Genomic DNA, 13,285 nt, shown 5'->3' with positions numbered 1-13,285 from the left:
CTATCATTTGGTCTTTAGAAGTTAATTGTTCTTTGTTAGCCATTTGATGGAATTACTTCTAAAGTTTGTGAATGATTTGGTAGTTTTCGGGGGGAGAGGGAGAGCTCCAAAGCTGTGCAGCCAAGACTGGGAAACTGGCACCCCCCGATTTTTGTAATTTGTATCAAGGGACCATCAAGCCAAGGGTGTTAAAAGACCTAGTGACTCGAGTTGAAGATTTGAGGTTAAATGTTTGTTAGATATGGAGGGGCAGCATGGTTCAAGGATTTATACGTGAGGGACATAGTTTTAAGTTGGACCTTGTCCTTGATCGACAGCCATTTGTGCCGTCTACTTGTTTCATATATGTGAGCTCTCAGATCTAAGAGCATTATTTGGCAAGATTTGTAATTTGAGAACAGATTTACTTGCTCCCAGGTACAGTCTGTTGCAATAATCCAACTTGGAAAGTATTAGTGCTCTGGCAAGGGTAATGCAACTCCCCTTTGAGAGCAAAGGTTTACAAGCCCTGATCAGTTTACCCGATTAGGCCGCAGCCGAAGCTGTGGCATTCACTTGTTATGTAGATTCAATGTGGCGTCGAGATAGACACCTAGTGTTTTTACCTCTTTAGCCACTGGGATCTTGTTGACATCGATGTTGAAGGAAGTGTATTCTGTTAAGTTTGTTCAGGTTAACTGTAGATCCTACAATCAACAGCTCAGTTTTGTCGTTATTCAGGCAAAGGCCGTGGGTGGCCATCCATGCCTGAATGATACATTTTATTCACTAGTAATACATCATAGTCGTAGATACCAGTTAGAGGAAGGAGGCTCTGGGTGTCATATAATTAGTGTAGGTGACACCCAGATGATCCAGGTCATCGAACAACGCCTTCGTGAATATGTTGTACATAGTGGGTGATACACAGGAGTCTTGGGGGACTCCACATGCGATAGGTATAGGGTCAGCTGCTGCAGTGCGAGAGAAGGCTCATTGTCCTGTTTAGTAAAGATTGTATCCAGGTAATGGCGTTAGGGGAGAAATGGGCTGCTGAGGTGAGGTGGTAACATAATACTTTATGGTCAACCAGATCGAATGCTGGTGAGAGGTCTATGACGAATAACAGGGCAATTTTCCCATTGTCCATCAGGTCGATCTGCGCTTTTAAGACAATCAGCGCTGTTTCAGTCCCATGTTGCAGTCGGAAACCGGATTGACGAGTCCCTAAGAGATGGTTAGTTTCCAGATATTCCTGGATCTGTAGATAAGGTACCCTTGTCCAGTATCTTCAATAAAAATTGGACTGTGGTAATTGGCCTATAGTTTGTAGGGATAGTCGGGTCTAAAGATTGCTTTTTAAGGAGGGGTAGAACCCATGACTCCTTAAGGTTGCTAGGTACTACACCTGATGTAAAGGAAGAGTTAATTAGTTTAGTTATGAATGATGCCAGGTCTCTCGCAGCATCTTTAATTATTTGTGCCGGGCAACTATCACCTAGACACCTTGACGGTTTAAGGGATGCAATCATTTTTTGTACCTCTAGGGCAGAGACTTCAGAATTTAAAGTCTAGGGATGGTTTAGTAGTAGGCTTTGTGTAGTGGTGGGCCTGCCTGAGTTTTGAAGGTTGCCGACATTTTGGAGGTTTTGACATTTAGTCGCAATTTTGGTTTGCAGTGAGTCTATTTTGTTAGTTAGAACATTCTGAATGCTCGTGCAACAGAGTTTTTCCTTTACGCATGGATCCGTGGGGGTGATGGCGATTCCATTTGAGTATCACAAATAACTCTTTAGTACCCGAGCTAGCATGATTAATTGTTATTGTAAGACTTGCGTTTGGTGCAAAGTATTTCTTCCTTGTATTTTGCAGATAGTTTCATTCGATTGGTTTTGTTCTCAACGGAAGGGATAAGCTTCCATGTGGATTCCAGTTTTCTTTTTTCAGCACATAGAATTTTTAATTCAGGCGTGAACCAGGAGTTCAAGTGAGCTTTTGGTTTGCCTTTGCGCAATTTAATGGGGGCTATGATATAAAGTGCTTTAGTCAGAGGAGTTGTAAATCTCTACTAGTTTGAAAGGGTCGGTGTTATCCTCGGAAGAGTTCAGCATGGGGATCACAAGTGGCAGGACAGCATCCGCTGTGATGTTACGTTTGTTCCTTGTGTGACAAGGAGGAGCTACCAAGTTTTGTTTGGTTTTTTTAATGTTTGCTTGGACTCTGAATGACAGAAGGTGATCTGTCCAAGATTGGGGAGTGATGGCTGTGATTATAGTGTCACAGTTAAGGTTAGCTACCCAATCAAAGGTCCTGCCTTTGTTATGGGTAGGTTGGGTTATTTTTAGGTTGAAGCCTTGTTCTGTAATAGTGTTGTCGACTATTAGTGCTTGGTGGTCATTTGGGTAGTTCAGTCCGAAATTGAAATCACCCAGTATTAACATTTGAGAAGTTGTTTTGACATTATCCGTCAGTAGTCGCATCAGATGTTCCTCAAAAGTACCAATGAGCCCCGGGGGTCTGTATACTATGTATACTAACTGAATGGTTATGGTCTGGGAGTTGTTAATTGGTATTTTGGCTGTCAGTAATTCTCACGATGATAATTAAGGCGACGTAGCTAGCCTAATGTCTAGTTTGGATTTAGCTATGATGGCAATTCCGCCACCTCTAGCATCTACTCTGTCAACTCTTACAATAGTATAATTATCTGGTAAAGCAAGTAAGAGTGATGGCCCTGTTGCAGAATGCGGCCAGGATTCTGTAATGGCCAGGAAGTCTAGGTTATCGGCCGTGATTAGATCCGCAATGTCTGTTGCATGCACTACCAGCGATCTGGCATCGATTAGTGCCCCCTTGATAGTCTGTGTGAAGACTTTAGTTTGGGAGGTACTACGTTTGTTCCGTTTTGGTAACTTACTATGGTTGATAGTGTTTTTGGTTGAGATTATCCTAGGTACAATAAAGTGTACAGGGGTATTTGGCAATAAATTAGCAGGAGGCATGTTTGGCAATGTCGGGAGTCTAGCTCAGAGTTTCAGATTTCTGTCCATCATCCGGCAAGGGTGAACTGGGAACATAAGCTTGGAGTGAGGTACATTAGAGTACTGGTAGGGTGAGGTTGAAGGATAAATGTCAAAGGAACTGTGTTTTGAGGGTTAGTGTCTAATTTTAAGTTGGGTAAGAAGTACGTTGGCCTAATGGTTGACCCCAGATGGTTATAATTAAGGGCAGGTAGGAAGGGTATGGGCTTAATTTTCTTTGAATCGCGAGTCATGGTTGGGCGTAAGTGGTACACGTGCCTGGCACCATATTTGGTGGTGAAGAACTGGTTGTGCGCAGTGAGTATGCTTGCCAGTACTAGAGGCAGGGCGTACATGGTATTAGAGATAGCTAAGATACTGTGGTACAAGTGGCTAAGGAGGGGGTTCTAGAGGTAGCGCACCATGGAAGGGCTGTAATTTGGCATTGCACAAGTAAAAATAGCAATAACAACCTTACTACGCCTAGACCTGCAAGTGGATCCATACATACAAGCGTGAAGGTGTTTGGCTACGTCAGTTAATATTTGATAACATAGTAGTATCCTAGAGAAACGCAACATAGCATAAGCAGAATAGGGGTAGCACCAGGTCAGATCATTAGTAGAGTGATGCTTCTTGGAAGCGCATACCAACAGTGTAAAGGTATGTGTAAAGCGTTCTAGATTACATCACAAGAGCAAACTAACATTAGCATGGTGACCTTACAGCAGTATTAGCGAGTAGTCCTAAGTAATATTGTAGAAGCAGGTAGCATTAATGTGGCAAATGTTCAACAAATGCAATGATGCCGGTTTAGAGCTGTCGAGTGACTGGTAAATGGGGCACGTTAGTGACAACAGTTGTATGCAATAGGGCGAGGCTAATATGCTTGGAATATTGTCTAATAGTTGGCACAGTGCACGGTCATAGGCATTGGTTGTACGAGATAACAGAAATCATGAACTGATAGACATTCGCTAGTAAATAGCAACAATAAGTAAAGCTAGGCATAATGGTTGGGGCATCATAGGACAAATAGCACCTAAAGCAAAGACCATCTATATTAGCGTTGGTAATATACTCATAACACTGTTATGAGACCAGGGAAGCCTGGGTTAGTGTTGAAAACACAATTTTAGACCAGAGCAAGAAAGCCCTTGAACCATCTCCGAGTTGGAGTATTCTTCGATCCATCTGTGACAATACAATGCAAGTGATCTGAGAAAAGGTACCATCTGCCTTTTTAGTTTACCGTGAAAGGCACCATCTGTTGAAAACCTACCTGTGAAACTGTAGTTTATGAGTCACAAAACAATTCAAACTCTTTTCAAACTATGTCAATGCTCACCTATTAATGTAATTCTTCCTGAAGACAGCAACGTAGGGTCATCTTTTTTCACATTATTTATAGAATCGTCTACTAACTCTTTGATATGATCAATTCCTACAACTCGGCCTCTCATACCAACCTGGAAAATAAGATGCGTGTTAATGGAAACAGTTGGTAGCTAAAGTAATTCACTTGCTTTGACAGTTTACAGAAACATGGGATTGGTTTGTAGAGAAACATGATCTCATGAAATCCTGGAAAAACAAATGCATGCGGTACAATCGTCTTTTGTTCACGTCAAAATCTCCTCATTGTTTATTTTAAAAAAAGGACTGTAAAAACAATACATCCATCCCCATGCTAGGAGGCTAAAAGCAAAAAGATTAACTACATACTGTAATATACCATTTTTTTCTGCAGTTCCCGCATTATGCTCATTGTTGCTGAGAGTTTGTTTGGTTATGAATTCTGCCAAAACCTTGCCCTTCATCACTTTGAATAGGATAGTAAATATCACGGTTATTTTTGCTTGGTTAGTTAATATTTTCAGAAAGCAGTCATAGGACGTCCATTCTTCCATGACCTGCATGTATTCCTTTTATCCAGAAGTTAAATCTATTTGTTGTATGCAACAATGTCATGTGTTTCTCTATACCTTTACTCTATTTCATTTCATTACACATCTAGAGCTGGGGGGGCAGAGGTTCAGAAGGCCAGCCTAGTTTCTTGGAACAGGCTAACCTCTGGACAAGCCAGACCAATCAAGGTAGCTTTGGCAGGCGGTCAAGACTAAGTCTTAGGAGGGGTGAGGGTGACTGAAAGACTTCAATGAGCACACAAAGCAAGGGCACTTACAAATTACCCCAGACAGGTGTTCTATCAAAAATATAGATGCATTTATTACAAGGCCTTTGTAACAGACCATAGCAAAAGAATCACAGTATCACTCAGTAAACCAATACATCACAATCAATACAATATACATACAGGACCATTGGGGTCTAAAGGGGTGACTGCATGAAATATGTCGACAACCTAGAGGGGAAGAAAACAGGCAGTGCAGGTAATCTTTAGGCCCAGTTCAACACCAATCATACACCTAACTAAGAGGCAGTCCAAGCCCTACAAAGAGGAGCCTTGTGCTCAATAGTACATGCAAGCGGTTGTGCCAATGGGCAGAATAGGGTCTGTTCAAGGGTCTCTAGCAGCTCAGGAAGGTGGATGAGGCAATGCAGAACAAGTTCCCACTATTCAAGAAGGACCTCCACTTGAAGACAGAGGTAGTTCGAGAGTGCGGGATGGAGTCGCTATTTCGCAATAGCTGTGGAAAGGATAGGGACCCCCAGGGGCCACTTGTGCGTAAAAATAAGCTCTTGCGCTAGGGGGCACCGTTTGGGGTAAGGAGTACTCACCAGTCCCCGACGCAAGCAGACCCAAACTTCACCAATTCAGTCCACTCCGCTGGCAGGTTTGAATGCAGCAAAAAGGACGTCTCGGCACCTTTCAGTTCCTGAGATACAGCGATGATTCCCAAACGGAACAGTTACCAGCACGGTGACCCCAGGTGAGCTGCAGGGACCCACTACCCCATTCCCTGCCCCATGCGGCCTTGGATCCCCCCCCCCCACCGCGACTCCCTCTACCTGCTCCGTTCCCCATGGCTTCCCCTTCCCCTCGCCCGCCTCCCTGACCTCCCTCCCCTGTGATTGGCTATTCGGGCCATGCTGTGTGCCTGGGCCTGCAGCCTCACCTGGGAGTAGGCCATTAACAGCACTGCGACCCCAGGTGTGCTGCAGGGACCCACTACCCCTTTCCCTGCACCATGCAGCATCGGAACCCCCCCCCCACAACCCCCTCGACCTGCTCCGTTCCCCCGTGGTTTCCCCTTCCCCTCCCTGGCCTGCCTCCCGGACCTCCCTCCCCTTTGATTGGCCATTCGGGCCATGCTTTGTGCCTGGGCCTGCAGCTTCACCTGGGAGTAGGCCATTAACAGCACTGTGACCCCAGGTGTGCTGCAGGGACCCACTACCCCTTTCCCTGCACCATGCGGCCTCAGAGCCCCCTCCCCCCCGACCCTCACGACCTGCTCCGATCCCGTTCCCCGTGGCTTCCCCTTCTCCCTCCCCTGTGATTGACTGATTGTCTGGTCTTAATTGACCCAACCAAGACAGCCCTCTGCCTGGCAGCCCTGCAGCTAAGCGCCCCAAGGCAAAGGGCGGCTTCTGCACTGGCGGCTCCAAGATGTCTGCCGGTGTCCGCAGGGGAAGCAAAGGAAGCCAGCAGCTAACAGACACCAACAAAAACTAAGTGTGGCATGGGTTGGGAGGGGGGGGGGGAGAGCAATCACTCTACTCCAGAAAGGCCTTGCCACTCTACCTACCCCTCCATAACTTTGACTATCATAAATGTTGCACTACACTATGCACTAACATACTGTTATGTTATGCTGCTTGCCATTTGTATAGCGCTTTGTATATCATTGATAGGTTCCGCACAGCCAATGTTAACTAGTGCCAATGTTTACTGACCTATAGAGAACGGTCAAGATCAGCCTGTCACCTTTGACAGGTGTAATAATCGTTAGCATACACCACATCTAGATCGAATTGTAAATGTCAGCATATGTTGCACTTAGTTGGAATCCTCAACGTAGCCTGCCTCGCATCTAGATAGAGATGCTATTCAATGATTGATATACGACTCTCCTGCCAAGCCTAGACCATGCGTGCAATCATGAATTAATAACCAACCCACTAACAATTTCACTCCTCTGCATACACCTCTCGAACCAAACACAACCACAAGCCTTAAACGCAGCAAACCGCACTACACTGCAACAACAAAACAAACCACACAGACTTGCACAACAGCACACGACGACTACCAACCTGAAAAACACCCCAAGCCCAGCCAACGGACCCACCGGGCGCTGAGGCTGTCAACAGCACATCACTGCTATCGTGCACTTTTCCAGCGCATTCCCACTAACTCACCCCCCCTTCCCTTTTTCAGAGCCGCCAAAGCGCCAGGGGACCACTCCGGTGGTGATAGTGTGCGGTACAAATATCCTTGAACATTAACATTCACTTCTACATCTCTTTAATTGATGAAGTGAGGTCTCCCAACGGTGTCACCTATGTTTCAAACTCCCCTATACACATAGTACTATTTACAATTTCCTAAGCAAGGTAAACTTACAATGGTAGGTATTAGTCTCTCTGCTTCCAGCCTCAGGAGATGCACTAACAGAAGATTAAGAGATGTGCATGCACAGGTTCTGCAATTTTACACAGTCCGCTGTCATCAATTGACAAGTGGCATAGACAGAGAATTAGGATAGAGAAGAATAGTTGTTGGGTTTGGCATGAGAAAGGGTGAAATGTACAGGAGCCACTGTTGCCAGTAACATGTATTTCAATGTATGTCAAAATCCCACTCCTTCAGGCTCTTGTAAATGATGAAAATGAGAGCAATTAAGAGGAAGAGAGACAGTGTATGTACTGACCAATGCTTAGAACAGCCTGTCCGAATAGAGCATCAGCCCTCGAACTAACATTCCTGGCTGAATGTTAGTAAATATTTTATGGTGAAACCCCCATGATCCCCTTCGGAGGTGTTAGGCTGAAAAGCAACAAAGGCCTCCTTGGCCATAACCACATGACTATAGATGCCTTCCAATGGAGGGCAATACACAACTTTGTAGTACTGTACATTTCCCCTGGGATTCATTTTTAGCATTGTTTAGAATGAAGTAGAATTGTAAACAACTTCATTAGTCAACAAGGTATATTCATTAGGAGTTAAGATTTGGAAAGAATGTGAGGAGATCAAATAATACAATTGTCACATTAAGTAAAGTTCAAAAGGCACTTTGAGGACAGATGGTTACATACCCAGCCTTTTTACCTGTAGTGAAAATGTGCAAAGCTCCCTACTAGACAGCCCAGAACACACTGATCTACATAGAATTGACTGCAACAAGAACTGTCAATGTAACCCGTTTCACGTCAATGGTATGCAGTGTTTAAAAAGGGTTGTGTACAACACTCCACTCAGATCTCAGAGGGCTTGAGATCATTAAAAGTTACTTGCTTGTAATCCTAGTTCCCCCATCATAGGCATACAATCGCATACACTGAATAACTTGACCCATCAGCAGTCATTCGCAATACTTTTTTTCATTTAAACACAGATGCAAGATATAAAAAAGCCATCAACTGCTGCAACAGTCGACTTGATCCCAGAGCCACAGTAATACAAGACCATTCCCCCATCACAACCAAGAGACCCCAACCCATGACTAAAGATATATTTCATTTTCAAATTCACACCAGGACTATTTTTTTTATTCCTCCAAAATGCCACCTTTTGCTGCTGTTCACTCGCGTAATAAAGGTTGCCCTCCCCCCTCCATGAAGAAACAAAAGGCTTTCAATGATAACTAGCAGGGGGAAACAAACAGACCTGTCACTTTAAGGCAGTCTGGCTGCTCCAGTATTCAATCTTGCAGAGGATTTACAGTTTATTTTTCTGTGAAAGGAATATCTGTAAGGGTCCTTTTCATGTCTGGCAATTAAGTGGTGCTTAGGCATCCAGGGATGCATCCATTCTTAATGAAGTTGGCACATGTTCCAGAAAAGTGACTCCTTTCATGACATTTCTCTCCTTTAGAACCAGTGTGGTGACTGCTTGTTGCCAAGAATAGGGTCTCCCCTCCCATGAGCTCAACTTGTGTGGTCACCGATACTTCATGTACTCCTGGAGGGTGCTTAAAAACAGGAGAGAAGTACCCACCTCTCAAATAGATGATTCGTTAATTAAAGCTTGTGGCATTTGACAACTTTGGTTGTTGGTTTCTTTGCACCAGAGTCTTTCCGCTTACCAGATTTACTTGCACAGCACATTTTTATCAAGTTCTTTAAAAAATCTTGATTGATGTACCTTTTGAAACAGGATTATGTTTTCATGAGCCAGCCAAATTGGATAAAAATATGAAATTCTACTTCAATATCAAAAGTTGGCGCTACCACTACCATACAAATCAAAAAGGCTTGCAGAAAGTACGAACTTTAAGCTAAATGGTAGTATTCTCCATTGAGGTCATTGTTTTCTCACCACAAAGCTCAAGAAATGACTTATCTTTGTGGGTTTCGCAGCGTTCTCTCTACTCAGGGTGCACAATTCCAATTTGAAGGTTTACTATTCAAACCTGCATCACTCGTCCTAGTTAATGAATGCTAATTCTCAACATGCACACAGAACACCATTTCTAACTTGGGAAGAGTTAAGTATCCTTTTCCAATTGATGGCTAGAGGAAGCACACATTATTTTACCTGCACTCTTTTTTGTCCAACAAAAAAACTGACCACCTGGACCAGATGGGTCCAGCTATGTCTTTGTTACTTACCTGTAATTTATTTCCCTGATCAGGTGGGGTTTGTAAAGGGCAGACAGGGGGCAGACAATATTTGTAAAACCGTGAACATTACAAGTGGAATCACAGAAGCAATGGAGGACTCTGTCCTGCTCTCCATCGATGTTGAGAAAGCATTCTAGAGGATTGAATGGCAGCTCATGAAGCAATACCAACACAATTATTTGACGAAGTAAAGAGGTCGACTAAGATTTTTATGGGCGGGAAAGAGACAGTGGATCGCCTACAACACCCTAATCTTACCCAAAAGGGAAGGAGGGACAGGCTTCCCAGATTTTTCAGGAGTACTATAGAGCAGCCCAGCTTCGGGTGGAGGTAGACCACTTATGAGAAAATGGGGACAAACAGTGGGTCACAATAGAGAACAGTCTCTGCATCCCTGTCACTCTAGGGGAAGGGCTTTGGGTCCCACTTAGGAGAATGCCGATAAGGATCCAATCAAATCCTGTCCCATCAACCTTCTGGCACCTCTGGCAACCCTGCAGAAAAATCAGAGGCGTCACCACCTGGCCATCCCCACTGAGCTGCATACGCCCCCCCCCCCCACCATAAGGGAAACCATTACAGCACCTTTACTATGAGGCAGGATTAACTACGGCAGGTCAGTTATGGAAAGATTTCTTCCTAACTAAGATGGAACTGAAAGACTCACTGGGAGTTCCTAGTATTGCCCCCCCACACCCCTCACAAAGGCTTTGGCATTCCTTCAGCTAAAAGGGGCACTAGTAGACCAGAACCGAGCTAAAAACCGGAGATGCCCATTGACCCCATTTGGGCAAATCCTCAACTCAGCGAAGGACTTATCACTGTCATATACGTAGCCTTGCTGACTAGAGGTCACCTGCCTGTCCCATACACAAAAACTGAGGTCTACTGACCTGTCCCTGCCAGAAGATCCAGACATATGGCCCACCATTTATAGAGCAGTTTGGTCCTCCAACATAGCAATGAAATACAAAATACACAATGGAAGGCTCCTCCACTGGTGGCACTTAACCCCACAGCCGCTTTCCAAAATGTACCGAAAGGTTAGTCCCTTATGCTGGAGAAAATGTGGTGAAATAAGTACATATTAGCATACGTGGTGGGGATGTCCGGTAGCGATGCAGTATTGGGAAGAGGTGGTAGGCTGGATCAAGGATATAGACGGCATACACAGGACTTTGACCCTCATTCTGGTCCTATTCAGGATAGAGGGAAAGTAGGGAGAACTTACACTTTTACCGCACATGCAGACATATCCATTAGCAGCTGGAGTATGTGTTACCCTTTACTGGAAGAGAAGCAGTCTCCAGACATGCCAGGAGTGGTTAGCCAGGGTGTACGAAATCTATAACATGAAGTCTCACAGCACATCTGCTTGAAACACATGTTCAAATTGACATACAATGGGCACCCTTCCTGGACTTCCACAGTACGCATAGGAGAAGTGAACCCCCCCACCCCACCCCCATGGTCCCAAACACGGATCTACAAGCCCCCACGAATAATAACTACTGCCACAACCCTTTGTAGATTAGCCTCCCCGCTTACAGGATATCATAATTGGACAGCTAACCGGGCCACCAGAGCCTCAACCAGCCCAACCCCGGGGTGGACAGAGGGGAGGTTCATAGACGTATGGTGAAAACAAGCTGTAATCGTGTTTAGACCTCCAGCGAAGGCTCATAGTTATATGCAGCTAGTTTGACGATTCTTTTAACCAATGTCTGGTTGTCTGATTATTATTTGCATGTAAAAACTCAAACTTATTAAAAAAAAAATAACTTTTCCATAGGAAAAAGCAACACAGATAGTCCCTTAGGGATTGTCTAGCAATTCACTTAAGCAGTTCCTCCTCCTCCTCCTCTGGTCCTTTTAGACTAACCAATAAGGCGACAGGGCTTAAGCTCCACCCCAGGCAGCCATCTTCAGATTTTCAACCGTTCTAGGGTGATGACTGACTGGATACAGAGCAGCCACTCCCCAGGGGAAGAGGGCGGGCACATGTGAATTTATGAAAGATACCAATGCGGGAGAAATACAGTGACAGGTAAGTAACAAAGGCATCCCCAGCATTGGATCTTTCATAGATTTACATGCCTGAATAGAATACCAAGCAGCAAGCCCAGAGGGAGGATAAGACGATGGCAGTATGACTGAGTTAAATGAAACGCGAGACCATTTTTTTAGTAAGAAAGTAGGTTTAACCTGAAGGACGACTATCCTTAAACTGTGTAAGGAGGCTTGCAGGACAAGGCTTGGAGTTCACTCACCCTACGTGCTGATGTAAGAGCAACCAAAAGGAGTTGGTAATCTTAGATGGCAGGAATGAATAGGCTCGAATGGAGCACACCTGAGAAATTTCAAAACCAAATTGAGATTCCCAAACCGGGACCTGAAATGGGATTAGAGGGAATACATTTATCAATCCCTTCAGAAATTGAATCACTAATGGTACTTTGTAGAAAAATACCTCTTCAGGAGGAGCACTTCAAAATTCATAGCGCTGCACGATACCTTTTATTGTGCCAACCTGGAGCCCAGATTAGCCAGGTGTAACAAGAACGAGAACACCATAGGTGTGCTGTATGTAAAAGGGTCCACATTCCTATCCCTGCACCAGCTGCAGAACTTGTTCCAATGACAGCGGTATAAGGATTTTGTTGCAGGCCTTCTGGATGAATGCAAAATCTCCATTAGGTTGTCTGGGAGGTCCCAATCCTTATATCTCAACTTCTCAGAAACCATGCATGAAGGTTGAGTGTCTTGACCTCTGGATGGAGAACCCTCTCCCGAGAGAAGGTCCTTTGTGGAAGAGGTACGGTAGGGCAGATGGACATGTCCAGAAGGTCCGGGTACCATGCCCTCTTGGCCCAATCCGGAGGAATTCGGATCATGGATTTCCCAAACTTTCTCAACCTCCTGATAACATGAGGAATGAAGGAAATGGGTATAGGAGTGGAAACTCCCAGACCACGAACGAGTCTCCTAGAGCTCCTCTTGGGGGAAATTCCCTGGAGCAGTACAGTTCACACTTCCGGTTGACACTGGTTGCGAACAGATTCACTTCGGGGGTTACCAAAGGGTGAAGATCTCTTAAAGGACTTCCTGAGCTAGAGTAAAGGAGAAAAGGGAACTTTTCTGCAAAATCACTCTTAGACCTCCGCGACTCGTGTGATAGGTACAAGTTCTGGTAGTGTCGCAATGGTGTGTACAGAGAACGGAGACATAGTTCCCCTACTCCGTTTGTACAAATTTGGATGAGGTTAATGCACACATCAATTACTGCGCCACAGTAATGAGTAGATTCCAAAGGACTGATTCTTGTAAAATACTGGATATTTATTGGTGGCCCTTTACGATAACACGTGTTTCAGCATTTTGGGTTCCTTTGTCAAATCAGGGCAATTACTGTTATCTAGAGCAATCGTAAAAAATAAATAGTGTATACACCATAGTGTGTTGTGTCAAAAATAAAACATTAAAACATATTGACATCATATGGTCGAATAGCAATAAAGTGGAAAGTTGAGATGAAA

General features: G+C 44.5%; 1 protein-coding gene across 5 annotated transcripts in view; it reads right to left on the bottom strand.

Annotated features, from left to right (window-relative positions):
• The window catches only part of LOC138467840 (protein-L-isoaspartate(D-aspartate) O-methyltransferase), a 735,278-nt gene that overhangs the window by 337,713 nt on the left and 384,280 nt on the right, over nt 1-13,285 (bottom strand). For all 5 annotated transcript variants that reach the window (XM_069608118.1, XM_069608119.1, XM_069608120.1 and 2 more), the window contains one exon: nt 4,348-4,468. In XM_069608118.1, coding sequence (XP_069464219.1) covers nt 4,348-4,468 — 121 coding nt within the window. The remainder of the gene's footprint in view (nt 1-4,347; nt 4,469-13,285) is intronic.

The sequence above is a fragment of the Ambystoma mexicanum genome, chromosome 4q, assembly GCF_040938575.1.
Source record: "Ambystoma mexicanum isolate Mex_15411 chromosome 4q, UKY_AmexF1_1, whole genome shotgun sequence".
Taxonomy (NCBI): domain Eukaryota; kingdom Metazoa; phylum Chordata; class Amphibia; order Caudata; family Ambystomatidae; genus Ambystoma; species Ambystoma mexicanum.
Note: the sequence above shows the minus strand (reverse complement) of the source record. Positions and strands in the feature narration are given on the sequence as shown.